This window comes from Phacochoerus africanus, chromosome 8 (assembly GCF_016906955.1).
Source record: "Phacochoerus africanus isolate WHEZ1 chromosome 8, ROS_Pafr_v1, whole genome shotgun sequence".
In the NCBI taxonomy this organism is placed as follows: domain Eukaryota; kingdom Metazoa; phylum Chordata; class Mammalia; order Artiodactyla; family Suidae; genus Phacochoerus; species Phacochoerus africanus.
The window spans coordinates 52,895,369-52,921,708 of record NC_062551.1 but is presented as its reverse complement, the minus strand read 5'-3'; the positions used below and the strand labels follow the sequence as shown (position 1 = coordinate 52,921,708).

Genomic DNA, 26,340 nt, shown 5'->3' with positions numbered 1-26,340 from the left:
CGTTTCTGCTCAGTAATGGTGGACAGAGGCCTGGGTTCAGCCTAGGTTCAAGTCCTAAGTGCTGTCAGTTTCGATACTACACAGAAATGAGAACAAATGAACTTCAACCACATGCCACCAATTAAATGTTGAGTGAAAGAAGCCAGATACCAAAGAGTATGTGTTGTAGATTCCATTTGGATGAGGACATGAAGGCAAAATTAATTTATGAGGTTAGGAATCAGAAGGTCGATTACCCTGGGGGAGGCTGTGACTAGATGGGGCTAGGAGGGGCCTCTGGGTTGGCTTATCATTCTCCATTTCATCATTTAGGTGATTACATGGTATATTCTCTTATCAAGTTGTATAATACTGAACCCAAACCAATAAAACAGCCAGTTATTTCATCTCCAAAATGGGTTTATCCAGAGACAAAAGAGTTGCAATTCAGGATTTACAACTTAAGAGGAACCAGAGGCAAGTCCAAAGAGCAACGGAAGAGAGCCTGGTTTTATAGGGAAAAGGGGCAGTTCCCATTGTGGCTCAGCAGTAAGGAACCAAACTAGTATTCATGAGGACTCCGGTTCAATCCCTGACCTCCCTCAGTGGGTTAAGGATCCAGCATTGCCTTGAGATGTGGTGTAGGTCACAGACACGGAACGGATCTGAAGTTGCAGTGGCTGTGGTGTCGGCCAGCAGCTGCAGCTCTGATTTGATGTCTTGCCCAGGAACTTCCAAATGCAATAGATGCAGCCCTAAAAAGACAAAAAGAAAATAGGTTAATCATTTTACTTTATCAGGAATGCTAATTTCTTTCCTGAAGGAGGTTGTAAATTACCCTGGCAGAGTTTATTTCTAAATTTTATAGTAGGATTAATATAGCATGTGATCTGGCGCCTCTGTCTCCACATCGCTCTCATGCTACAAGAATTTTCTCGGTTCCTGGCATCTAAGTGATCCTTGCCTTGTCAGGGCCTGAAATAAGGTATTTCCTCTGCCTGGAGCTATTTCTTCTTCTTCCGTGTCAGCTTAAACAACCCTGCCCCCCAAAATATTAAGAACCCTTCAGTTACTCTTTAACTTTCAGTTTCCTTCCCCTGGGGCATTATCGATTTTTATGATACATAAAGACACTATGTTTCCATCGCCCATCACTGCACTTAGCCATGTAGAAGCTCATAAAGTATCCAACCAATATCCTCTCTTGAAAATAGGACTGAACAAATTTTTGCAGGAGGCAATGGAATGCCAGCTCTGATTAAAAATCTTGCTGGGCTCCTTGCGCGTAATTTTACAACCTCGAGCCAAAAACTTAAGACACTGAGGTTCAGGATACCTATTAAATGGACATAATAGTAGCTTCCTTAGTACAGTTGTGAGGGTTAAACGATTTAACCTTTTATACTGTCGAACCCTGTCAGTGCTCCCAAATCCAGCATTTAAGAGTCTTCCACCTACTACGTTCTAGGTTCTTAAACACTTCCAAAGCACTACCAAGGCCCGCCCTCTCACACTGCCCAAGGATAACATCCACGACCGAGGTCTCTAATGACGTCATCTCCGGGCCCTTTCGGCTTCATCCTCCGGAAACCTACAACTCCAGGCACCCGGCCACCAGCTTTCGGTTATTTTTTTTTTCTCCGTAGCTCGAATTCCTTCTCTCCCATTCTTCTGCCTAAACCTTTCGACTCTTCAGGCTGGCAGTTCTCTGTTTCCCGCCTGCTCTCAGGCGAATTCCTCAAACTCTCTTACTCTATTAATCGCCTCACCCGCCACACACTTCAGTTCTTTCTGTCTAAATGCTATTACCGCCGCCCGGCCTCACTCGGCTGTTTCCGCCTCCTGTCACCCACCCTTGGCACCGCCTTCGGTTCTTTCCGGATCACCTCGGTTCCTCGTTTCCGCCCCCCCCGCCAGTCCCGACTCGCCTCGGCTATTTCCGGCTCCCCGGGCCTTCCCATTCTTTCTCTAGCTCCACCCCCACAGACACCTTCGGCCTTTTCCGCCGCCCTTCGTGTCTCAGCTCCACGTGACACCGCCTCCCTGATCCCCCTCCCACCTCGCCCTTCCTCCCGCCTCAGCCTCTGGGCTCGTCCGGGCCAAGCCGCCATTTTGTGTGAATTTCTGACTGCGGCGGAGGCCGGGCAGCTGGGGCACCTAGGCGGGCGGGCAGACAGACAGTCAGCTCGTCTCCGCGGCCCGTCTCCTTCCCCTAAAATCCTTTTTTTTTTTTTTTTTAAATCCCCTTTGCTCGCTCTCCTCTTCTCCCCTTCCCCCTCGCTTGCTCCATCGCGCGCGGCCCGCGCTAATTACACCGAACCACCCACCAGTGTCCGTGTCCTCCGGGTCTCCGACCCTCCCCCGGGCCCGCGAGGGGGTGTGTGTGTGTGGGGGGGGGGCCCTCTCGCCCCAATGAGGGTCCCGCGCCCGTGAGCGAGTGACCCTAGAGGCGGGCTGCGGAGAAAGCAGGCGGCGAGCGGCCCTCTGAGGCCAAGGCCGCGCGGCCTACGCGGAGGTCGGCGCAGAGGTGATTCCGAAACCGAAAAAATATATACTCATTCCTGTCAGGAGCCCTCCGAGCTGAAGTGTGCCCCTCCCGCCACGCCCAAGCAGTCCTTTTTCGTGCATTAACATCCCCTCCCCCCCCAAAGGAACTATGGAGGCCGCGCCCGGGACCCCCCCGCCGCCGCCATCAGAGTCGCCGCCGCCGCCATCGTCGCCACTGCCATCAACGCCTTCGCCTCCTCCGTGTTCCCCCGACGCCTGCCCGGCCACCCCGCACCTCCTCCACCACCGCCTCCCGCTCCCTGACGACAGGTCAGGCCCCCGGCCCGGCCGGGGCAGCGTCCCCGGGGGGAGGAGGAGGAGGAGGAAGGGGGGCGGCCGCCATGTTGGGCCGGGCCACGGAGGAGGAGGAGGAGGAGGAAGGGCGGGGTCGGTGGGTGTCTCTCGCTCGCTCGCTCTTTCTCGCTTGCTTTCTCTCCTGGCCTCATGCGTTTCCCCCCCCTCGCGGCGCTCGCCCGCTCTCCCTCGCTCTCGCTCTGTCTTTTTTGGGCGCCATGCTGAGGGGAAGGTGAGGAGGCGCCCCCCGGACCCCCCGCGCCCGCCCGCCTGCCCTGGGGAGGGGGCGCCGAGGGGGGGCTTCGGAGGCCCACTGGGGTCCTGGTTGCCCCTGCGCCCGGAGCTGGCAGCCTCGGGCCCGCCTGCCCGTCGCCTGGCTTCGGGGAAGGGGTTGGGGGAGGGGCTCCCGGACCCTTTTGGGGGAGATCTCGAGCCACAGCCCCGCTCTTAGGGGTTTGGAGTTGGGGGTCTCCCACCCCCCCGCAATATCCTTTCTCCTGGGGGAGGTGTGCCCTGCCCTTTTTGGAGAGGTCCCCTAGCTTTCGTAGGAGGCAGAAAGTGGGGGTTCGTTCACTTCTTTATCCATCCTAACGGGGGGGTTCCCTTTCGGTGGGGGCTCTAGCACTTTTGGCGGGAGGTGTTTCCGAGCTGTTCCCTAGAGGGCAGAACTGGGGGTATCTCTAGCCCCCTTTCGAAGCCCCTGTCTCTCTGTGGGGGAGAGGAAGCCCATGTCTTTTCGTTAAAGGGAAGGGTCCTGCTTTATGTAGGTAGGTGATGCGTTTAGGGGAGGGAGCTGGTGAGGTTAGGTTTCCCTGCCCTGGAGAGGAGAGGAAGTTGCTCCCCTCTTTCTTGTGGGGGGGGTCCCTCTTTAGAGCTAAAACGGGGCGCCATCCCTTCCGGGAGAGAAAACGAGGTTTCCTTGCGCCTTGGCAGAGGGCGAAAGGGAGCGCCCCCTTTGCCTTTAGTAAGTGCGAAATGGGTTCGCCTCCTGCCCTTCTCTGGAGGGAGGGTGATAAGGGGGCCAGCCCGGCGCGTTTCAGCGCGAGGCTGGGGCCCCGTGTTCCCTGCTCCAGCAGAAAGTCGGGGTGCAGGGTTCGCCCACACTTTCCCGCTGGGGCAGGGGAAGAGGTGGCTAGAGTGTGGCATTGGAAGTGGTGGAAGGGTTTCAGGCGACTGGCAAGTGAGGCTTGGAGGAGTGGGGGTGGGGAGGAGAAGAGAAGGCGCTGGACAGATGGCTGCCCCGTCGCAGCCCGGGGCTGGGGAGGACCCTCCCTTAGACAGGGGTCTTAGCTAGGGCTTCCCTGCCAGGCACCACGGCCCCTTCTCCCCACTCCTACCTCCCCCGTTTCCCTTTCTCCTTCACAGACCATACTTTGCCTTTTAAAAGAAATGCCACCCACATTCAGAGACACAAGTGCAGCAGTTTGGTGAGCTTTTACAAAAATTTTTTTTTTGTTTTGTTCTGTTTTGTTCTAATTAAATGTATCATCCTGGGAATCGCAGCCCATCGCAGCCTGACTCCAGTTCAAGGAAATAAACAGATTAGCAAAGGTCTGTTCGCTAAACCCACGTTGGGCTTCCTGGGCCCCCTCTTGGGGGCAGGTGCATTACTCAAAGGTGCTTACACGCTTTATTCGACCTCTAAGGAGTTCTCTTATGTCAGAAGTGTATGTCTTACAATGGGTTGGGATGGTAAGTAGCCTCTTTTATTGAGTAATTCAATTATCTCCCTCTTTTTGTCCCTTTCCTGCCTGCCTTCCTCCTCGCCTTTAGACCAAAGTGATGCTTGAGAGAGTGAATTTATATGTTCGAATCAGGATTCTAACCCTGTTGAGCCCTTTTAGACTTGCACATCCTTTTCAATGTTTAATATTTAAAATTTAATGTACACAGTTTTTTTTTTTTTTTCAAGAAAAAAGTGTATTACTGTAACATGACAAAAACCTATATAAAAGGCCCCTGTGTTTTCAAGCCTTTGGCATCCCTCTTGCCATGTCAATCCATTGCTTTGTCTCCAGCCTTCATCTTTGAAGAAAGTGGATACTTCAAGTCCATTTGTGGGAGACAAGGTTACTGAATTTGATTTATGATACTTACGTTCAAGTTAATGTTCTCCTTCCCTTTGCCCCCCCCCCAAAAGATTGTGGTTCAAGTAGATCCAATTTTCTCATTTGACTCCAATGTCTCTTATGGTGATGGACGTTTAAATTAAGCAAGTCATTTGTAAAGTACTGTTTAAGCACCAAATCTGTAAAGTGTGTCAAGCCTCAGTCTCCTCTCCCTGTCTCCACTGTTCCTTTGTTCGGAAGCACATGCCTGACCGTGAAAAGTTGATGCAAACGTGTTACATGCCCAGCCATGGTGGAGAGAACACTTCCTCTGACCCCCAGTACCCCCTCCTCTCCTACGTGTACAAGGAAAAAACAGCAACAGAAATGACTTGCAGAACCAAACACTGCTTCTAATGTGTTTTACAAGCATAAGTTCTTCCGTTAAAAGACAAAACACGTTGAAGTTCCATTTTTCCCTCTTGCCCACTTTTGGTCCCTGACATACTTTGTTAGAGAAGACTTTTTAGCACACAGCCCTCTTCCCCTGCAAAAGGTCCTGTTTCCTCTTTTTCCATTCTTAGATGAAAATAAGTCCACTGACACTTAGATGAGAAAACATGTAAACTGCAGTGGACCACTTGTTTTGATCTTCCTCTCAACATGTTCACAACTTAACTGCTGTGGTGATCTTAGGTATGAAAATCATTTGTGGGAGGAAGAATGGTCCACACAGTCCAGTAGTCTGCAAAAAATGTCTGAAGCACAAACTGAACACACCATCCAGTGCGCAGAGTCAGCAGCAGATGCTTTGCATTTATTTGGAGTTACCCATCCTCTGTGAAATTCCTCCTCCAGGAGCCAAGTGCAGAAACTGGACGCTAACAGATGAACCTTCCAAGTGTCAAGGGCTACTGAGTTGTGGAAGGATGCCTTTTTAACTTTATTGTTAAAATGAAATGTGAAGGAAATGGAATTTTTCTTGTGAGTGAAAATTTTAGCAGTCATTAATTTTTAAATATTTTAAAACGCTCAGGCATACCAGCACAATGGTTTATTGTTTTTTTCTTCTAAAGGAATCTCATCCATCACATCCAAGCAGCCCCAATAATGATGTCAAACTGAATTTCAGTAGTCTTTGTTTTTGAAATGTCACAGTACTACCTTTCCCCCCAAACTGATGTACCAGTATTAGTTAAAATTCAAATTAATGGATGTTGCAAAAAAAAAAAAGAAAAAAAAAAGGGTGTCGCTCAGAATCCCTGATTTAACAGCAGCTCTTACACACTTGTAATCTTTAACATTTTTATGTTCTCTGGGGAGAGGATTAATCTGAAAGCAAGCAAAGGTCTCCCAGTAGAAACAAAATCACTTATGAAAATATGTTTATTCTGCCCAGAAACCCCTTTACTTTTTACTCCCCTCAGATTTGCTCTTCAGAAGAAAAAAATGATTCCTCCAAAGGGCTTTCTAATTCACTTTCTGTACTATCTCCCAGCTAGGGTTTCTCTTTGCTCTGAAGGTTAAATTTTGATTCTTGACAAGCCATTATTTTTTTAAAGTAGAGCTTAGCTCTTTTAGAAAACCACCTCTATGGCTCTTCTTCAGCCTTCAGCTGGGAAGGCTGATCCCTAGGGAAAGTTGTTTGGCGCCTGTAGGAGTGGAGCCTTTCTCAGCTGTTGACTGGCAGGTTAGAGACGGATGGATGGTTGGGTCTGAGGTTGTACTTTTCCATCCAGTTGAATGTGGACAATTTCATATTGGGCTGGTTTGTCGTTGAATAGTACCGCCATCTCTGCTTCTTTCTCTTAGATCTTTTCCCTCCCCTGATAGAAAAATGGAGGTCCCAGGGTTGCTCTGTTTGTTGTTCACTTCCATTTTGGTGGGTATGAGGTCCCTAGAACCAGGTCTCATCGTATAGGCCAGATCCAGTTACAGTAAATAATTGCTAATGAAACTATTTCCAAGCACTTCAGGTCAAACCATGCTTCAGAGAACCTAATTTTGGCCCCTATAGAAGGTATTTTTTAGTACTAGAACAACTGGTTCTGATGCAGTTTAGGAGGTTAGGAGAAAATAATCCAGAGCAAATAGTGAAGTGGCCGAGTTAGAAATGAGCAACGTGCTCACGTGTGCTTTGGCAGTATAACTGGTGACACAGTAGGAAAAAAAAGGATGGTTTCTGAGATTTCTGGCAGTTGGTATTTAATAAGCCGATTCAAAGACCCATAGGCGTGATCTGCTCATTGGTTGAGGGAATTCTGGTAAGTTTGAGGTTGGTTTCAGAGCTAAAACCCAGTGGAAAGAATGGAAAAGCTGCCTGTCTGTCTGGTTGGCATCTAAAGTTCATTTGGGTAAGTTAACGTAAAGCAGATTGTTTTGTGGGGAGCCAGATTTCCTGGATTTGGCTTTCCAGATTCATCAGCCTAGTCCTTGTTATGTATCTCTTTTGCTTTTGGTTTTTTGCTTTTTTTAGTAACAATATGAGGTCCCACGGGCAGTTTTTAAATGAATTCCTAACAGTTGCTGAATGAAGACATAGTCTCTTGGTGTCGTAGACATAGTTGCATTGTGCTATTGGAACAATTTTCTTTCTTTCTTTTTTTTTTTTTGGTGAGCAGTGCACATATTATTTGCTCAGAGCAGAGTTTGCTTCTGCTGGCCAAATTGCTCTGGATAGAGGATCTCTCTCGGATGTGTTTTTTGTTGTTGTTATTTCTTAGCTGTGTGAACTGGTGACTCAGCTTGCTGTTGGTAAGGGAACTGGTGACATCTTTTGAACATGGAAGGTGGCAACAGGATATGAAGGAACAGTGTGGGCTCCGGGGGCAGATAAGATTGTGTCTGGGCCTGGCTCTCTGTGCAGTGGGCACTGAGGATAACGTCCTTCTCTTGGGGTCATTGCGATCAAATGGGCATATGCAGGACACCCATACAATGCCTGGCATTCAGAGAGTCTTCGTTTATCTCCTGCCATCTGTACTAGAGAAAAATTCTAAACAGAATTTACATTCTGGTGTGTAAACAGAAATGAGTAACATCTGTTTTCGAAGGAAGTCAATTTATTTTTCACCTCTTAGGTTTTTGGTCAGCGTATTTAATTAACTGCAAAGAGCCAGTCGGGGTTAAAACTCAGTGGAGGAGCTCCCGATGTGACACAGTGGGATCGGTGGCATCTTGGGTGCACGGGGATGCAGGTTAGAGCCCCTCCTGGTTAAGCTGAGTCTTAGGTCACAACAATAGCTCCAATCTGATCCCTGGCCTGGGAACTCCAGTTGCCAAAAAAGAAAAAGCAAAAAACTCAGTGGGAGCCATCTTCAGGCATGTCTTGCTTGCCACTGTCCTTAGTAGAATATGCTAGAACAGTCACTGTCTTGAGCTCGGGCTGGCTCCCTTCCCCTGTGGATCTTTTGCAATTAGGATCAGGGCTGCAACCTTGGTGGGCCTCCTGAGAGCTGGGAGACCAGGGCTCTGGCCCCTCCCCCACTGCTACCGCGTCAGCTCCCCTTCAGCTAGTCCTTGACTCTCCCCAGAGTCTCTGAGAGAGATGAGTGAGGTCTGTCCCAGCTCCAGGATTTTCCCACCCCTTGGTGATTTGGCTGAGTCAGTTCAGGTTGTGTTCATTCAGCAGCCAGGCGTGTCCCGTGCTTTTCTTGGAGTGGAGCAGTTTTTGCAGTGTTCTAGGAGCTCTTCTCCCTCAGGACTTTATTTAGAGTTGGGCAGAGGTTGGCACCGCCTTTACCAGGCCTCATGTTACCTTCTGGTGTCTGCCTACCTTCTGCAGCTTCTGGCCACTGTGAGAGTTTGTTGCTGCTACTGCGGCTCCTGATGATACCCAGCTGCAAGGCAGGCCTTAAAAGTGAAGTGTAAAGAGACAGGTTGTGGGGGATGGGCTGGTGTTTGGGATGGAAAGGTTGTAAAATTGGGTTAAGATGATTGTTGTACAGCTATAAGTATGATAAAATTTATTGAGTTAAAAAAAAGACTTGTAAGTTTAGGCTAAGTGGCTAGATTCCAGGCAGAGCCATCAGTGAAACCTTGGCTCAGCAGCTGTTCCGAGTTGGTTCCCTTGTCCTACTTGTCCCTGTTGTGTGGTCCCAGAAACTTATAAAGCTTAATAATACAGCATGGATGCTGCCTGCTCCACACACACCAGGCTGGCTCTATTCTGGTAGAGAGGTGGTGGGGAGTGTTGGATGGCTGTGGACATGGCTGTCAGGCAGGTTGGATGTGACCGGTGAGTTATTCAACTGCTAACCTCCTGGCCTTCCCAAAGGTGTGACAGTACCTCTTGGGCCCTGTCACGTGAAGGTCAAAGATTACCCACCAGGGGCCGAGTGCCTCTCATGCATTAGCTCACTTCAGCCCTACGCCAAGAAACTGAAACAGAGGTGAGGTCACTAGTTGAAGGTCACAGAGCTACTGGGTGCGGTGGCACCCAGAACCTCGGGTATACCCAGACCTGAGCTCTGTACCCCCGTGCTGTCCTGGATCTGGTAGGATGTTTTTCAGACTGCAGTATGCAGGCATTAGTGGGCTGTGACGTCCATTTATTGATTTGCCTCCTGCATTTGGAAAACAAAAAGTGGAAGAGGATAGAGCAGTGTGCCGCGAAGGTTTACTGTGGCTTTGTGAACATTCTTGGAGAGAAACGCAGAGGAGGAGATGTGGGTCAAGGTCAAAATTTGAAAGCCACTGCAGATAGGACAGAGAGCAGCAGACGTTGGCTTTTTAAGTGCTATTTTATTGGAACATTCGTTTATATCGCCTCTGGCTGCTTTTGTGCCAGATAGCGGAGTTGAGTAATGAGGACAGAGACTGTATGGCCCACAAAGCCTAAAATATTTCGTCTTTTGCCCTGCAAGAAAAAGTTTGCTGGCCTCTGCGCTGGGAAGATGGGCCTGGTCCCAGGAGTGCCTGCACAGCACAGCAGACACTGTGGTTATTTTTATTGTAGTGGTGGGGGAGACTGGGAGGGAACTTTCAGGTGGTCCCCAGGGAGAGTGGGGGTGTGCTCCTGCCCCTCCATAGCTTGCTCCATCATCGCTGTGTTCACTCCTTCCAGTGGATGAAGGAAGCCCAAGTCCAGGCTTTTGAACCTGTAAATCAAAGGGATTTTCATTCATTAGAAGTAACTGAAGACCTCTTGAAGCCCAGAGTGGAAGGGATGGCAGCTAACACATCCCTGCTATGGCCCAACCCAAGGGAGCTGGGCCCAGACATGAGCGAGTGTCACTTGGCTAAATGTCTACTGCAGGTGGCTTGGATTATTGCCCTCCTCATTTTCCTAACAGACACTAGGGCTTAGGTTTCCTTGGGATTCCAGGCCCTGCCATTGCACGGGCCACCAGAGCAGTCCAGGAAGCACAGCCTTTCTGCAGCAGAGGGGGATTGCAGCCCTGGCAGCCACTTTCATCTGCTGTGCTGATGCACCTGTCACATAGGAGCTCTTGTCATTTACCCCCTGGCCTGTCAGGAGCCTCTCGATAAACACTTGGTGACTGACTTTTCGACTGAAGACAGCCCCTCAGTTGACATCTAGAGTTTTAAGTTAACTAGGTGGCTGCCTGGGAAATAGTCCACTGTCTGTGAAATTGACGAAGAGGGTGTGGGTAGTTGAGACAGATGGCTTGTTTGTGTGGAACAGACCTCAGGTACCCGCCCAGTCTGTACCTGGCCCTGTGCTGGGCCCTTGGAAGCTTAGGGATGATGGTCTGCCTCCTTCTGCTCCGCCCTCCAGGAGCCCACAGTTGACTGGAAAGTAACAAATAATTGTGTACAGATAATTACAGTTCTTCTCAAGAAATCCTTTAGTGGTATAAGAACAAGAAATCTTTGTGTCCCAGGCCAGGTCTCTTTTAAGAGGAAAATGTTAATACGTTGTTTTGGTTGAATAGAACCAAATTGATTCCTCTGAAAAAATTACAAACAGGAAGTCTTAGTTCACAAGTTTCATGGTTAGATTTTCCTTTCTGGAATCAGAAGTAATCCCTCTTTGGGTAAGAACCAGCGTCTTCCCAGCTGTAAGCAATCCAAAGTGTGCTTGGCCTGAGAAGGTGCTTAGGAAATTCTTTGTTGCTGAGAAGCAAATTTCAGAGGTTCATCTGACAGGAAGAACTTGGATCAGAGAAATACCTTTATCAAGAGCATGGCTGTTTTCAGAGTGAGTGGGAGTAGAAGAGCTACTTGAGCAAAGAAAAGGATGCTTTGACTCAGATTCCCCAGGCAGGCCAGGTTTTTTTCTTGGTCAGTTTGTTTTAAGCTCTTTAGAAATGTTCTACCCAAGAGGTTTGTGTGTTTAGACAAACCCCAGTGTGGATGCCGCTCGCTTGGGGATGGAATGTTCCTTCTAGTGTTAGAGGACTGTGGGATTTTCTTCCCTTAGATTCTGGTTGCTTTCTGTCCATCTTGGGATAGGTCCTGTTTGGTTTTTTGCTGGGATTCCTTGAAACTTTCTGGGTACCTCTTAATCCCTAAACTATCCAAGTGTCCTTTGGTTGTACCTTTGAATGTCCCAATTCCATTTAGCTGAGTTGGGAAGGCCTGGATTAGCTTTATATCTTTGCACGTTGACAGTTTTTACTCCTAGGCATTTATTCTGGGCCAGATTGGTGCTAAACACTTGGTTTGCACAGTCTCAGGAAACTCCCCCATGAGGATATATATTCATCCTGGAGGTTCCTTTACTGCCTTCCCTTCACAGTTGAAACTGGGGCACAGAGAGGGTTTAAGGAATTTGCCCAGCATTTTAGTATCTCACTTTGGCTTTTTTTTTTTTTTCTCTTTTCTTTTTTTAGGGTTGTACCTGCCCCACATGTAAGTTCCCAGGCTAGGGGTAGAATCAGAGCTGCAGCTGCTGGCCTACACCACAGCCATAGCAGTGTGGGAATCCAAGCCACATTTGCGACCTATGCTCAGCCTTTGTCACAATACTGGATCCTTAGCCTGCTACACCACAGTGGGAACTCCACTTTGGCATTTTTTGCAGTACTGTTTCCTTTCATCGGTTTTCTGTGCCTATGTGTTGTTTTGTGTTCCCTTGCCCTGTTATGTAAATTGTTCTTTTTTAGCTAATTTCTAATTGTCTTTAGAGTCGAGATTAAGAGCTGGGCCTGGAGTCAGAAAGTCCTGGGCTCAAGTTCCAGTTCTTCTTCCTGCTGTGACCCTCTGGGCAAATTTCTTCCATCTCTGGGCTCAGTTTCCCTGTCTGTAAAATGGGGATACTAGCAAACTGCTACTGTGTAAGTTTGTTAATGCATTGCAGTGACATTGGAGGGCCCAGCAGTGTGGTGCTTACCATAGAAATTGCTGCTCAGGGTGTTAGTAATGAATGTTTCCCACTGTTCTTGGACATATAAAGACCCTGAGGTACGCAGGCAGGTTTTATAGTTGAAACCACAGCAGAGAGATGAGGCCTTAGTGAGGGCTGGCCAAGGCCCCCACCTTGGACTCAACAGCTGTTTCTTTCTTTCTTTCTTTTTTTTTTTTTGTCTTTTTAGGGCTGTACCCGCGGCATATGGAGGTTCCCAGGCTAGGGGTCTAATCAGAGCTGTTGCCTCCAGTCTGCACCACAGCCACAGCAACACGAGATCCGAGCCACATCTGCAACCTGTACCCCAGCTCACAGCAACGCCGGATCCTTAACCCACTGAGAGGCCAGGGATTGAACCTGCAACCTCGTGGTTCCTAGTTGGATTCATTTCCCAGGACGGGGAACTCCCGACTCCAGCTCTAAGCTGGGGACATTAACTTCTCGAGGCCCTTAACAACCTTTCCTCCCTTTACGGAGAGGTTTTCCCCCCCAGGGCATCTTTTTTCTCTTTTGACTTTTTGTTAGGAAAGTTTTCTAACATATTTAAGAGAAAATAGTAGCATGGTCTGCCATAGATCCATCACCAGTTTCAGCAGTTGTACTCATTTTGCCAGTTTTTGTTCATCTTACTACCTCCCCCATCCCCCTTGAATATTTTATTTTATTATGATTTTTGGCGATGTCCATGGCATGTGGAAACTCCTGGGCTAGAGGTTGAACCTGTGCCACAGCAGCGACCTGAGCTGCTGCAGTGACAATACTGGATCCTTAAGCCACTGCACTGCAAGGGAACTCCCCTGTTAAGTATTTTAAAGCGCATCCCAGTTCTCATCTCATTATACCCATACATTCTGCAGTATGAATCTTTAACTTGAATATATTTTTTTAGCATAACCACAAAACCATAATCATGCCTAACACAATTAACAATAATTTCTCAGTATCTTAAATACCCAGTCCAGGTTGTAATTTCTCTAATTCCCCCCACATCGACCTCTGCCTGTAGGTGTTCGTGTCCGAGTCCTGGTGCTGGGAGGCCATTTTGCTGCCACTGAAGTGAGAGGTTCGGGGTACAGCTTAGGCTTCTCTTCTTCCATGATGGTTGGTTTGTGCCTGCTGCTCAGGTGGTGTCCACGATGTGGGCACACTGCCATGGAAATGCTGTGGTGTCACAGAGCCAGTGATGACCACACCTGAGAATGTTGAGGGAGAGGGAGGCACAGCGCCCATTTGCTCTTGATTTGTGATTGATGAACCTAGGTAGTAAGGACACTGAAAAACATGTGCAAGACCCAGAGGTTTATTTCAAGAATGTCCTGCCTCTGAAAGCCCCTAAGTGAGGTGCCCCCACCCCTGGCTGTGGGTGCTTCACCGCAGCCTAAATTGAGGGGGAAGGTGTTGGGGGCCTTCCTCAGGCGTGAGCCCTGAGCCAGTTTTGTGAAGGAGAGGCTCTGAGCCTTTACTCGTAGTAAACGACTGTCCCATAGAGTTGGATTTGGGGATCCTAGGCCTGTGGTTAAACATTTGAAGAGGTGGAGCCTCCTTGTAATTTTGGTAATTTTGTGCCTAGTTAATGGTCATTCAAAGCCTACCCAGGCAATTTGTTGAGAGTTTGGGCAGTTAATGACCATAACCCTGACCTTCCCATTAACCTAGCTGCCTCTGGTCAAGGGCTCTCATGATCTTCAGGTAACAGCCACTGCTCCCATGGGTTTTCATCTTTTTTGGTTTTTGCCTCTCTCCCGCTCTTGCTCTCGCTCTCTCTCTCTTTTTGTAAACCAGGTAGATCCATAAAGCCAGGCCCCTTTTTGTTTCCATCCAGCTCTCTTGTCTAAGGAATTTTCATGTTGCCAAACTTCATTTTTGTAAGAGACCTTTGTCCCTTTTTCCCGGGGCTCAACTCTCCCTGTGCCTTTTCCTCCTGGTCAGCTCCGTGGCTCCTTTCTCGTACCACCTAGGTGAGAGCTGAGGAGAGGAGATGCCAGTAGGGGTTACTGGGAGAGGACAGTGCATGCATGGACAGGCCAAGGATAGTGGGGAGTTGGCTGTAGCTTCTCCACAGAGAAACTGCTTCCCGGGAAGCATTCCAGCTGGGTGCTCATATTAGCTGCTGCTTAATATCAAAGCTGCTGTTTGTCTGGTACTTATTTGTGCCTGCCCCTGTGTCAGGAGCTTTGTTCATGTTGTCTCGTTTAACCCTCACAACCCCTTGAGGTAGGTACTCTACAGAATCCATTCTACAGATGAGAAAACCAAGGCTCAGGTTCCCCACCAAGAGCTCAGGCTAGGAAAGATGCAGAGCCAGTTGAATCATTTGGTCTGAAGAAAGAAGCAGGATGCCCACTTGTGTAGACTGGAGGGTGGGGCCAGTCTACTTTACTTTAAAGCCTGAGGTTTTTTTATGGTACTGTTGTTGCCAAACCCACAGTACACGATGAACCTAAGTCGTCCGTGGCCCGTGGGGTTGGCCCCGTAGGCATTCCTTAGAGTGGGCACCCAGAGCTCATCTTTGACCCAGGAAAACAAGCTGGGCATCCCCAGCTCTACATGTGGAACTTTAAATGCCCTGGATGCTTAGTTCGGGAGGCACAAGGCAGAACTAACCCTCGGCAGGGCAGCAGCCTTTGTCCATGTCCTCCTGGGCTCCAGTTCCTAGTTGGTCTCCTGGTGCCCTGATGTCTCTGGCCGGTCGGCCCAACACCTTGCCAGTCCAGGCTCTGGGAATCGGGCGGTCTCTGCCCAGGCCAGCGCTTCAGCGTTTCTCCTGCGGGCTTGTCTCAAGAGGGTTTGGCACGTCTAGATTGAAATGATTAGCGCAGAGTGGCTTCCCCCACTTTGCTTGGGGGATTATGTCACCATCTATTAACCTTGCTCCCTCGGTATTTAATCCCACTCTGACGGGGATTTTGCAGACAGTCTCTTAAGTGGCACCACTTAAACCGGTTGCTGTTTTGTGGAGGCAGCCTTTGTGCAGTCGTGTTGGTGGCCCACAGGATTTCTACCTCTGTCCCAGTTGGTTTGAATATCGTCTTTTTTTTTTTTGTTTTTTCCCTTCTGTTAAACGGAGGCTGAAGAAAGTAGACCCTGCATTCATGAGGACCTTTAGCTGGGCATTGCCGGTGTTGGCAGAGGGCACCTCCTCAGGTCAGAGGTGAGCCCAGGGCTCTGAAGAGTTGGAGAGCATGATGGGGCCAGATGGCACTGAGCGGGCACAGTGGACTGACAAGTGTGGCCATCCCACTGTCCTTCAGAAATCACTAGGGGCATTTGGTATCCTGTTTATTTTTCGGCTGCTCCCAACTCCAAGGGCACAAAGTTTCAAGTGTCAACTTACCTGGTTTGTGAAAAGTTGTAGATTCTCACTGAGCCCAGATCTGCCTGGAGTTGTAAATATAGATAATGCAGAGAATCTGTCTTCGGCTAAAAGTCTTTGTATGGTGGATTTGATTGCCGCACTTCCCTGCCTTGGATAAATCCTTTGGAATGAAAAGACCTCCTTCTGGAATTATTCTTGATGATGGGTAAAGCTCTGGGAGTTGCTCGGATGGTCTTTTGTGTCTCCCCTCCCCCCAGGTGTTAGATGTGAGGCAGTAGGACAGGGATGGGAGTCACAGCTGATCCTGGGCAAGACCTTTGCTTCCTGCCACGGTGTCCTCACCCGTGAGCTGTAGCAGTGGGGCAGTGCCTGGGGATACCAGCTCCCTCTGGCTGGACTCCCTCGGCCCTATGGCATAGACCTTGCCCTGTGGACTGGGTTTCCTGCAATGTATATCTTTTCCTGCAAGAACGATGCAGAAAAGAGGTGCTCAAGGACCTGGTACAGAGAAGATGGCTCAGAAATGTTGCCCCAAGTAGGCGGTTGATGCGTGGGCTCTATCTTCCCTCTCCTTCCTCCCAGATTGAGGAGGAATGGCGAGCTTAGAGCCAGCTTCCTGCCACTTCCTGTCTGACCTCAACAGATCCTTTCGTCTCCTGTCCCTTTAAGTTCTTCCTGTTTGGAAATGACAGTTGATGGTGTCCCACGGTCCCTTCCACTCTGACAGACCTCTCCCGGTTCCAGGAGGGCCTTTTGCTCTTTGCATTCATCTGGGCTTCTAGGCCCCCAGGCAGTTCCTGTCTCCCCACGTTCCCTCTATCCCTGCCCTGGAGTTCTGGCTGCTTTACACCCCTGTCCTTCTCAGCTTTTCCCGGTCCAGATTCCAGTATGGAGAGAGAGGCTTTTTTTTTTTTTTAGCTCTTCTTCACAGAATTCCAACCCTTTCCTCTCTGGTCTGTCTCTGGGCTTTCCCCGGTTCCCATAGCATCTGTTTTTCTAGTCTGTCTCACCGTGTATTTCTCCTGACGGGTGGTGACCTGGCCCTCCCACAGGGTCCCCAGCAGGGACACACCTCATGTTTGCTCTGGGAACCACTCTCCCAGTGTCCTGTGAAACTCCAGGCAGCAGCAGGAAGTGTGCCCTGCCCCCGAATCTGAATAACAGCTTCCCCCTCTGCTTGACAAGCTTGCCAAAACCAGTTTCCCCAGTTAGGTGGTGCTTCTTCTGTGGGTGGGGCGGTTCCAGCAGAGCCACTCCCCTGAGAGTGGCTCCTCCTGTGGGCCGCACCCAAACCAGCAGGGGCCTCACTGGTCAGGGATGCTGCCTCCTCCAAGTTTACTCAGCATCTTCCTGAGGCTGGCCCAGGACGACCTGGTGGATTACAAGGAAACTGCACGAGGCACCCATCTGTCGCCCCTCTGTATTTTTACTTTGAGGCACCAGGAGGAGGTTTTGGTCCTGCATTCTGTGTTTGAGAGCCGCCCTTGACCTCTGCTGGGGCAACAGTTTTCAGGGGGGAGACGGGGGCTGGACTTCTTGGGATTTAAGCTGTGCCTCAACCCCTTTGAATTGGGAATGAGAGTTAATAGGAAGGTCTCCTTGACAGTTGGGGCACAGCGTGGAGACGCACAAAGGGAGCGATGTGAGCGAATAGGCTGTGAAGGGGCCTCAGAGAGGTCGGCAGTTGTTTTCCTACAAAGCCTGTTAGAACCTTCCCGGCTCCAGGGGCTGGGCTTGTCTGCTGAGCTTATTCCCACACCGACCTGGTCCCAGCACAACAGCCAAGGCCTTTGCTGTCTGGATTAGTTCCCTTTGTGGTTAGCCTTTTAGGACCGGGGTTCATTACGTTTCCTTTATCTTTTCTTCATTCTCTTCATTCTCTTCGTGGGTCTTAGATAATGGAGAAGGAAGGAGGTGTTTGTTTGTTTGTTTTTTGGAAGGAGTTTTTTATGCGCTCACATACTTAACCATGATCATGCATCAGGAACTTTGGGAGTTTTTAAATTATTATTTTTTTTTTACAGTCATTAAAAAACAAAAACCAAAAAACCTCCTGTACTTGTGAGAACTGTAACTGTGGGTTTGGCTCAAAACTGGATTATTTTTCCAGCTGCTGCTTTCTTAACCCTGTTTTATCCCTCACCCCCACCCCACCCCACCCCACAGATCTGTAAATATTCACAATATCCTATTGGCAGCATCGGTCATATTTGGGGAGTGCTTTTATTTTTTAAAGTCCTAGAAATTGGGGTGATGTGGGGATTTGACCTAGTCAGGAGATGCTAGGATGGGGAGGCTAGGAAGGATGCCCAGAGGCGAGGTGAGTCAGGTGGGAAACAAGGGCAAACCCCTTCTGTGGGCAGTCTGACAGCCGTCGTGTGGGGACCTCAAGAAGGGTCTCGGGTCTAGGACCCTTCCCCTTTCTCCCTGCTCAGTTCCCCCCTCTGGCCCAGAGCTGTGCAGCTGGCCTTGAAATTTGGGGCCCGGGGGCCTGAACAATTCATTAGTAGCAGTACCTTTAAAAGCCTTGGCCCCCTTGCTCCCCAGCCAGGACAGGACCCTCTGGGGGGAGATAAGAGACGGGACAGGACACAGCGTGGTCCCCTCCCCAGGTCTCTGTCTCAGCGTCGGCCGTGTTCCTGTCGGCCTTGGCCAGTTCCAGAGGGTCTCCTCTCAAACCCCGTGTTCACGTTGGCTCTGGGGTTGGTTTGTAGGGAGGATGGTGAGTTGGAAGAAGGCGAACTGGAAGATGACGGGGCCGAGGAGACCCAGGACACCTCCGGAGGCCCGGAGAGGAGCCGGAAGGAGAAGGGGGATAAGCACCACAGCGATTCTGACGAGGAGAAGTCTCACCGGAGGCTGAAGCGGAAACGCAAGAAAGAGCGAGAGAAGGAGAAGAGGAGGTCCAAGAAGAGGCGGAAATCCAAGCACAAAGTAGGTCCCGGAGGCCGCACTGGGCCTGTGCTGCCCGGGTGGGTGGGCAGCCGGCCGGCGCCCTGGGGCTGGGCTTGCTGTGTCAGGCCGGAGGGCACTCTTAACAGTGCTGCTTTTCCTTTCTCCAATGAAGACCTTGGTAGCTCATGCTCCATTGCCACCAAATGCCCCTAGGTGAGGCATTTCACGTAGAGCACAGAGCCCTTCTGGCACATTCCAGCAGTCCGCGCTGGGGCCTGCCTGCAGCAGAAGCACTGAACCCTCTGCCCCTGTCATTGCAGCGCCATGCTTCTTCCAGCGATGACTTCTCTGACTTCTCGGATGACTCGGATTTCAGCCCCAGCGAGAAGGGGCACCGCAAGTACAGAGAGTACAGCCCCCCGTATGCGCCGGTGAGTAATGGCTGGTCAGGGGCTCCTCACAGAGTGATAACATTGCCCATGTTTGCTAGGCGCTTGCTATGTGCTGGGCCTTCTGGTGTGGCCTTTCACGTGGATTTGAATTCTGCAAGATCAGGTATTTTTATCTTCAGACTGAGGCTTAGAGAACTTGGGCCTGGTTGCACAGCTCTGATGGACAGGAGCTGGCGTTTGATCAGTCATCTCTATGCCACTTCTTCCCGTACCCTGGGTAGGACCAGTGCATCCAAGAAAGATGATTTCTTCCTGTCATTGCTGACTTTTCCACTGTTTAGAAATGAGCTTTTGTGGAAAACTGGCATGAGAATTAAGTGATCACAGGAGTAAATCATTTCAGATGTTGTGAGACCAGAAGTTAAATATTTATCCTATTCTGTCATGGAGCTTAAACGTAAATTTTGATTATTTGTCCCAGTTTGTGTATTTTCTTCCCCCAGCAAAACCAGTAAAGTAAGTCGATGTCGATTTTCAAGTTTTAATAAAAAATACTTATAAAGCTAGTAGTTCTTAATGATGTCCCAGCATCATCCATCATAACAGATAACTTGTAAGATATTATAGTTGACGTTGATCTACTAATACAGATTCACATTTTAAATCAGAGGTTGGCAGGCAATGGAGGGAACATCATGAACTTTGGGAACTAGGGGTTGAGGCTTTTTTTTTTTTCCCCCTATTTTTTGTCCTTTTAGGGCCACACCAGAGGCATATGGAGGTTCCCTGGCTAGGGGTCCATTCAGAGTTGTTACTGCCGACCTATGCCAGAGCCATAGCAACGCCAGATCCCAGCCGGGTCTGTGACTTACACCACAGCTCACAGCAACCTGGATCCTTAACCCACTGAGCAAGGCTAGGGATCGAACCCATGTCCTCCTGGATACTAGTCGGGTTCGTTACCGCTGAGCCACACGGGAACTCCTCCAGTGTGTTATTTTTTATTAGAGTCTGTAGTTTATATTAGGGTTCCCCTTTGTGTTTCACAGTTCCTTGGGTTTTGATCAATGCGTGTTGCTATCGATTCACGATGAACCATCATATAAAATAGGGTTTCAGTTCCCTAGACATCCTCAGCACTTCACCTGTTCACCACTCCCTCCCCACAACCACCAGTGTCCTAAGTGTCTCTCTAGTTTTGCCTGTTCCAGAATGTCATAGAATTGGACTCACACAATACGTAGCTTTTCCACCTTGGCTTCTTTCACTTAGCGGTATGTGTTTACAGTCCCTCCCTGTCTTTCATAGCTCCGTAGCTTATTTCTTTTAATTACGGAATGAATACTCCATTGTGTGAATGTACCAGTTTGCTCACCCATTTACCTGCTGAAAGAACATCTTGGTGGTTTCCGTGTGTGTGTGTGTGTGTGTGTGTGTGTGTGTGTGTGTGTGTGTGTGCGCGCGCGCATGCGTGCACGTGTATATATTTTTTAACTTCATCCTGTTATCTCTTGGGACTAGCACACATTGAAAAGCATCATTAAAATAGTTTTCTAGTTTGGCTCATTCGTTGAATTCCACAGCCCCAGGAAAATTTTGACTAAGGAGCACCCCTCTAGCCTACCAGGCTCCCTCCCCAAATGAGATTGTTCTATGTCCCTGGGAAGTACGCCCTTCTTTTCCCTCTCCACTTCTTCAGGGATCATGAGGTGTGTGTTTCTCAAGTTTCTTTAAGTCTGTGGCTCTTTCTGAAGACTCGAAACATATATCTCACAAACGGGATGCATCTCACTCCGGTGGGAACCAGGCCCAAGAGTGGCTTGGGACTAGCATCTCACCCCAGGGACAGCAGAGATACCTAGACAGATGGACCAGTTCAGGGATCGGTGGGGCTCTTGGTGGTCTGGACCCGAGGCCCCAGGGCCGGCTCACCCTCCTCTCCCCATCAGTCCCACCAGCAGTACCCCCCGTCGCATACCACGCCCCTGCCCAAGAAGGCCTACTCCAAGATGGATAGCAAAGGCTACAGCATGTATGAAGATTACGAGAACGAGCAGTATGGGGAGTACGAGGGTGACGAGGAGGAGGACATGGGCAAGGACGACTACGACGACTTCACCAAAGAGCTGAACCAGTACCGGCGTGCCAAGGAGGGCAGCAGCCGAGGCCGAGGTGAGACCCGACAGCTTCAGCCTCTGGGTGTTGGAGCAGACCTGGGAGCAAGGTACAGAGTGAGACACACCTGATTGGCCCTGTGCTCATGAAGCGTCAAGTCTGGGAGAAGAGATGGGCAGGGAGCTGCACACACAAGCACAGGGGGCCAGAGTTCAGCCATGTGAGGGGAGGTCCAGTGCCGAGGCGTGGTGGAGGTGGGGCCAGGCTGGTGTGAGGCAAGGAGAGGGATGCTGGGGCTGAAGAGTGGTTGTCATTGCTATTTTTTGGTCATGCTTGCGTCAAGACGAAGTTCCCAGGCCAGGGATTAAATCCACACCACAGCAGCAACCCAGGCTACTGCAGGGGCAATGCAGATCCTTAACCCACTGTACCACAAGGGAACTCCCCAGGATTGTTTTGTAAGTTCACTTCCTGGTCCACTGTGAAGAGACGGGGGACAGCTTCTCTCATGTTTGAGGAGGGTAACTTGCCAGCTGGCTGCTCCAACCTTCCCATCACCTGACAAGGTGTGACTGCAGCCCACGGGACTGCCACACCTCTGAACCTTGAACCTGTGGCAGCTAGGAGGATGGTAGGGGAGGGCAGAGCACCCGAGACTCAGCATGGCCTCTTACAATCATCTCCTGGCAGTGATATTTCCCACCCTTAGAAGGCTTCCAGAAGTTCAAGCTCAGCAGTTCTTAGCCCTGCTTGAGGCTCAGCTTGTTGTTTGGCTTTTCATTTGTTTTTTCCTTCCAGCAGTCTTTCTTGGACTCCTCCCTGAATAGGCCCAGCTTTTTGGGGAGATTGTGGATCAGCAGTATCCAATAGAAATAAAATGCAAGACGCCATCTAATTACACATTTTCTGGTGATCACGTTAAAAAATAATAAAACATGAAATTAATTTTAATAATACGTTTTATGAACCTGATACATTCAAAACCTTATTTCAACACATACTAAATATATATGTGGAGTTCCCGTCGTGGCTCAGCAGAAACAAATCCGACTAGTAACCATGAGGATGCGGGTTCGATCCCCAGTCTTGCTCAGTGGGTTAAGGATCCAGCATTGCTATGAGCTGTGGTGTAGGTCACAGACCTGGTACGGATCTGGGGTTGCTGTGGCTGTAGCTCTGATCCGACCCCTAGCCTGGGAACTTCCATATGCCTCAGGTGCAGCCATAAAAAGCAAAAAAAAAAAAAAAAAGATGTGATCGATATTTTATATTTTGTGTTTTATTTAAACTAAGTCTTCAAAATCTAGTGCACGCTCTGTACTCACAGCATTTCTTACTTTGGTCAGCCCTATGTTTCAAGTGCTCGGTCGGCACCCGTGGCTAATGCCACTGTGTAGTGAGTACTGGAGCGGGTATGTGTCTACAGTGCTGAGCCACCTCCATCGAGGGGCCCAGGAACCGTGATTCGGCCTGGAGCAGCTGGGAAAGCTTCATAGCAGAGGAGGGGGAGGAAATGGTTGACTTTGGGTAGATGATGGGTTAACTTCTCTCTTGCTCGTGGTTCTGTTCGCTCTGGCCCTCACTGTCTGAATGTCCTTGCAGGCAGCCGGGGCCGGGGCCGGGGCTACCGGGGCCGAGGAAGCCGTGGAGGGTCTCGAGGCCGAGGCATGGGCAGGGGCAGCCGAGGCCGGGGCAGAGGCTCCATGGGAGGAGACCACCCAGAAGATGACGACGACTTCTACGAGGAGGAGATGGAGGTGAGGCTTTCTCCAGCTTGGGGGATGGGGGTGGGAGTTGGAGGTGGCGGCTGGCTGGTGGGCTGCAAGCTCTGTTGGAGGTGGCCTGGGAGACTAAGGTGGAAAGAAAGCATCAGATGGCAGGTTTGTGTGTTTTATTTTTGTTTTTTGTTTGGTTCTTTGTCTTTTTAGGGCCGCATCTGCAGCATGTGGAGGTTCCTAGGTAGGGGTCGAATCAGACCTGAGGCGCTGGCCTATGCCACAGCCACGACAATGCCAGATCCGAGCCGTGTCTGCAACCTTCATCACAGCTCAGAGCAACACCAGATCCTTAACCCACTGAGCGAGGCCAGGGATTGAACCCACATCCTCATGGGTCCTAGTCAGATTTGTTTCTGCTGAGCCATGATGGGACCTCTGGTTTATGTATTTTAAAATGTTCTTTTATTATTTGGAGTAGAGAAAACCTTCCAGTGGTTCAAAGTACCAAAGGATGAGCTGTCAGATACACCGTCCCACTGCTCTCAGAGACTTCATCCCTGATGCTGACGACAGGCTTCCTGAGTGTGTTCTCGAAACATTTCATGCCTTGAAATCAAGTGCCCGTTGACTCACCTCCTGCACACACGCACTCACGTGCACACATGCACACATACTCGGAGAACTGCCGCATTCGCTGCTCTGTCCCTGCCTGAGACCCTTCCACGCTACCCTTTGGTCTCCTGTGCAGCCGTCCTTTGGGCGCTGCCCCCGAGAGCGACGCCTGCAGGGAAGGGACCAGGACTGGCGTCGCTCAGGCCGCGGCATGTGCAGAGGGGGCGTAGGTGTGCATCCCTGGGTTGCTCACTGGCTTTCTGAGTCGGATGTCCTGAGCACTAAAAAGGCAGAAAGGGGCAGAGTGTACCGTGAAGGACATGGTTCGTTGTTCCCCAAATGACACTTTTCCGCTTTTCTTCCCTCGGGGATCCCAGTATGGAGAAAGTGAGGAGCCGATGGGAGACGAGGATTATGACGATTATTCTAAGGAGCTGAACCAGTACCGCCGGTCCAAGGACGGCCGAGGACGAGGTGGGCAGGGGCCAGGAGGGACACGTCCGTGGGGCTCCTTCTGGCAGCTGCCGGACGTGGGTCCTGGAGAGAGGCTGCAGGGTGACGCCGCTTCTCTCTTCCGCAGGCTTAAGTCGAGGCCGTGGCCGGGGCTCCCGGGGTCGAGGGAAAGGGATGGGCCGGGGCCGCGGTCGAGGTGGCAGCCGTGGAGGGATGAACAAGGGCGGAATGAACGAGGACGACGACTTCTACGATGAGGACATGGGCGTGAGTCGACCCTTCATTCTGATCTGATGTTTCTACTCAAAGACTCCTTCTCAAAGTTGTTTTCCTTTAATGAGCCGTCCCCTGAGGCTGATTCTGTCACCCTGCTCCCGTCAGCTGTTCCCCTCAGGGCCTGTCAGCACGAGTCAGCTCTCGTGGGGGATGCGCTGTTGGTGGAACACTCTGCTTTTACAACCACGTCTCTAGCACCTTCGGTCACCGGTTTTCTGAGTCCCCCAGTCTTGGGAGGTTCTAGGTGACCCATCCTGTCACTGTGGAGCGTTTTATTGGAAAGCGCCTGCCGCTCTGCTAGGAGTGGATGTATCCCCGCACAGGTGTGCGGTGCTTGGGTCTTCAGCTGCCCGCAGCTCCAGGTGCCAGAACCTTGCCCCTCCGAGTGCCTGCGGGCCACACCGTGGGCTCCAGCCCCACAGCCCCCGGTGCTGGGTGTAACCTGCTGGCCAGTGCTCTGGTTAAACGAGGGCATGCGCATCCCTGCCAGCCCACCCCGCTCACCCTCTTTCGCTTACAGCCCATTTCCTCCTGGCCTGCACTGGCGCCGCTCCCCCTTCCTGTTCATTTCCCTTTACATTTGCACCCTGTGTTCCTCATAGGATGGCGGTGGCGGAAGCTACCGGCGGAGTGACCATGACAAACCCCACCAGCAGTCCGACAAGAAAGGCAAAGTCATCTGCAAATACTTCGTGGAAGGGCGGTGCACATGGGTAAGGGGCCCGGTCCACTGCCAGGGTGCCTGGGGCAGGGTGGCACCCCTCCCAAGGACACGTGGGCCTCTGGGAATGTTCTGGAGGCCACACTCACTGGAGGGCAGTGTTTGGATGGATCTGGAGTGATTATCTGAGAGATGCCCAGGGGCCTGGAAGCCTCAGTTCACTCCTCAGAGTGACTGACGAGCTAGAACAAGATGGGTGACACATTTGGGTTTTTTTTTGGTTTGGGGGGATATTTAGGCCGAAATTTTCACTCAATCCATGTGGCTTCAGATATTTTATTAGAACATTTTGCTAGTGCAAAGATGTAGCGTATCCTGGTTAAATTATTGAGCTTCGATGTTGGAGAGGGAATTATTAAGGCATCCAAACAGAAAAGGTGATGGGGGCAATCAGACCAGCCTTGAACTTCACAGCAGAGTCTAATGCTGAAAGACGGGCCAGCGAGCCACAGAGTTATGAAGGAAGCAAGCAAGATCCAGCGTTAGTTCTACCAGCCAGCTCTTTATTCATATATATAGGCAGCAGGCGGACGTTGGCAGGCAGGTGCCCAGGGAGGACTGCACTTGTGTATCTGCCTTAGGAAAAAATACTGCTGTGTTTCAAAGATGTGTTTATGCATAAAATATTCCTTGTTATAGTTGCAACTCTTACTGTTTTTAGAAACTTAAAGTGCATATAAACAAAAGTGGTTAGCTATTCCTAAGAGGCAATGAATGGGTATAGAACAGCTTCTCTCTTCAGTTCACCTGGATGTCATTTTATTTGGATTGTATGGTTTGACTGCAAATAGTGGAAAACTCATCTCCACTGGCTTAAACACATAGACGTTTGTGTCTCAGAACTAAGGGTCTGTGGCTAGGGGTGCACTGCAGGGCTGGTGTGTTGGTCAGTGGCACCCTGGAGGACCCAAATTCCTTCCTAGTTTTTATTTTGCCATTTTTATTTTTTTTGTCTTTTGTTGTTTTGTTGTTGTTGTTGTTGTTGTTGTTGTTGCTATTTCTTGGGCCGCTCCCACAGCATATGGAGGTTCCCAGGCTAGGGGTTGAATCGGAGCTGTAGCCACCGGCCTATGCCAGAGCCACAGCAACGCGGGATCCGAGCCGTGTCTGCAACCTACACCACAGCTCACGGCAACGCCGGATCCTTAACCCACTGAGCAAGGGCAGGGACCGAACCCGCAACCTCATGGTTCCTAGTCGGATTCGTTAACCACTGCGCCACGACGGGAACTCCTATTTTGCCATTTTTAAGCACGTGGCTTTTATCCTCATGGTTGCCTAATGGCTGCTGTGCCTCCAGGCACCATGTCTGAGGGGTAGGAGGAGGAAAAATGTGTGAAGGGATTTTTTTTTTTTTTAATTTTTTAAATCAAGGCAGTATTGTCTTCCTGGGGACTTTTGCATACATTTTATTGGCTAGAGCTCTATGGGAAGTTGTAGAAATAGAGTATTTATGGCTGGGCGCAAACAAAATTTGGATTCTGTTAGAAAGCAAGAAGCATAAAATTGGATACTGGGTATGACATGCAGCAAACAGTGAAAACCAGGGAGTAAGAGAAGGGGAGAGAAGGGAAGGCAAGAGGAGGAAGAATTAGAAAGAAGCAGTGAGGAGTTCTCTTGGTGGTACAGTGGGTTAAGGATCTGGCTTTGTCACTGCTGTGG

At 50.1% G+C, this 26,340-nt stretch overlaps 1 protein-coding gene across 6 annotated transcripts in view; it reads left to right on the top strand.

Moving 5' to 3' along the window:
- Positions 1-1,552: 1,552 nt before the first annotated feature.
- The window catches only part of ZC3H4 (zinc finger CCCH-type containing 4), a 42,534-nt gene continuing 17,746 nt past the window's right edge, over positions 1,553-26,340 (top strand). Inside the window, exons 1-9 of one of the 6 annotated variants that reach the window (XM_047789817.1) lie at positions 1,553-1,603; positions 2,631-2,796; positions 18,211-18,430; positions 18,712-18,822; positions 20,733-20,955; positions 22,501-22,655; positions 23,606-23,702; positions 23,809-23,948; positions 24,560-24,670. In XM_047789817.1, coding sequence (XP_047645773.1) covers positions 2,636-2,796; positions 18,211-18,430; positions 18,712-18,822; positions 20,733-20,955; positions 22,501-22,655; positions 23,606-23,702; positions 23,809-23,948; positions 24,560-24,670 — 1,218 coding nt within the window. In that variant the 5' untranslated portion in view covers positions 1,553-1,603; positions 2,631-2,635. Of the gene's footprint in view, positions 1,604-2,620; positions 2,797-2,913; positions 3,053-4,185; positions 4,248-4,329; positions 4,513-18,210; positions 18,431-18,711; positions 18,823-20,732; positions 20,956-22,500; positions 22,656-23,605; positions 23,703-23,808; positions 23,949-24,559; positions 24,671-26,340 lie in introns of those variants that run through there. The other 5 variants (XM_047789819.1, XM_047789818.1, XM_047789822.1 and 2 more) reach the window with 5 other exon arrangements.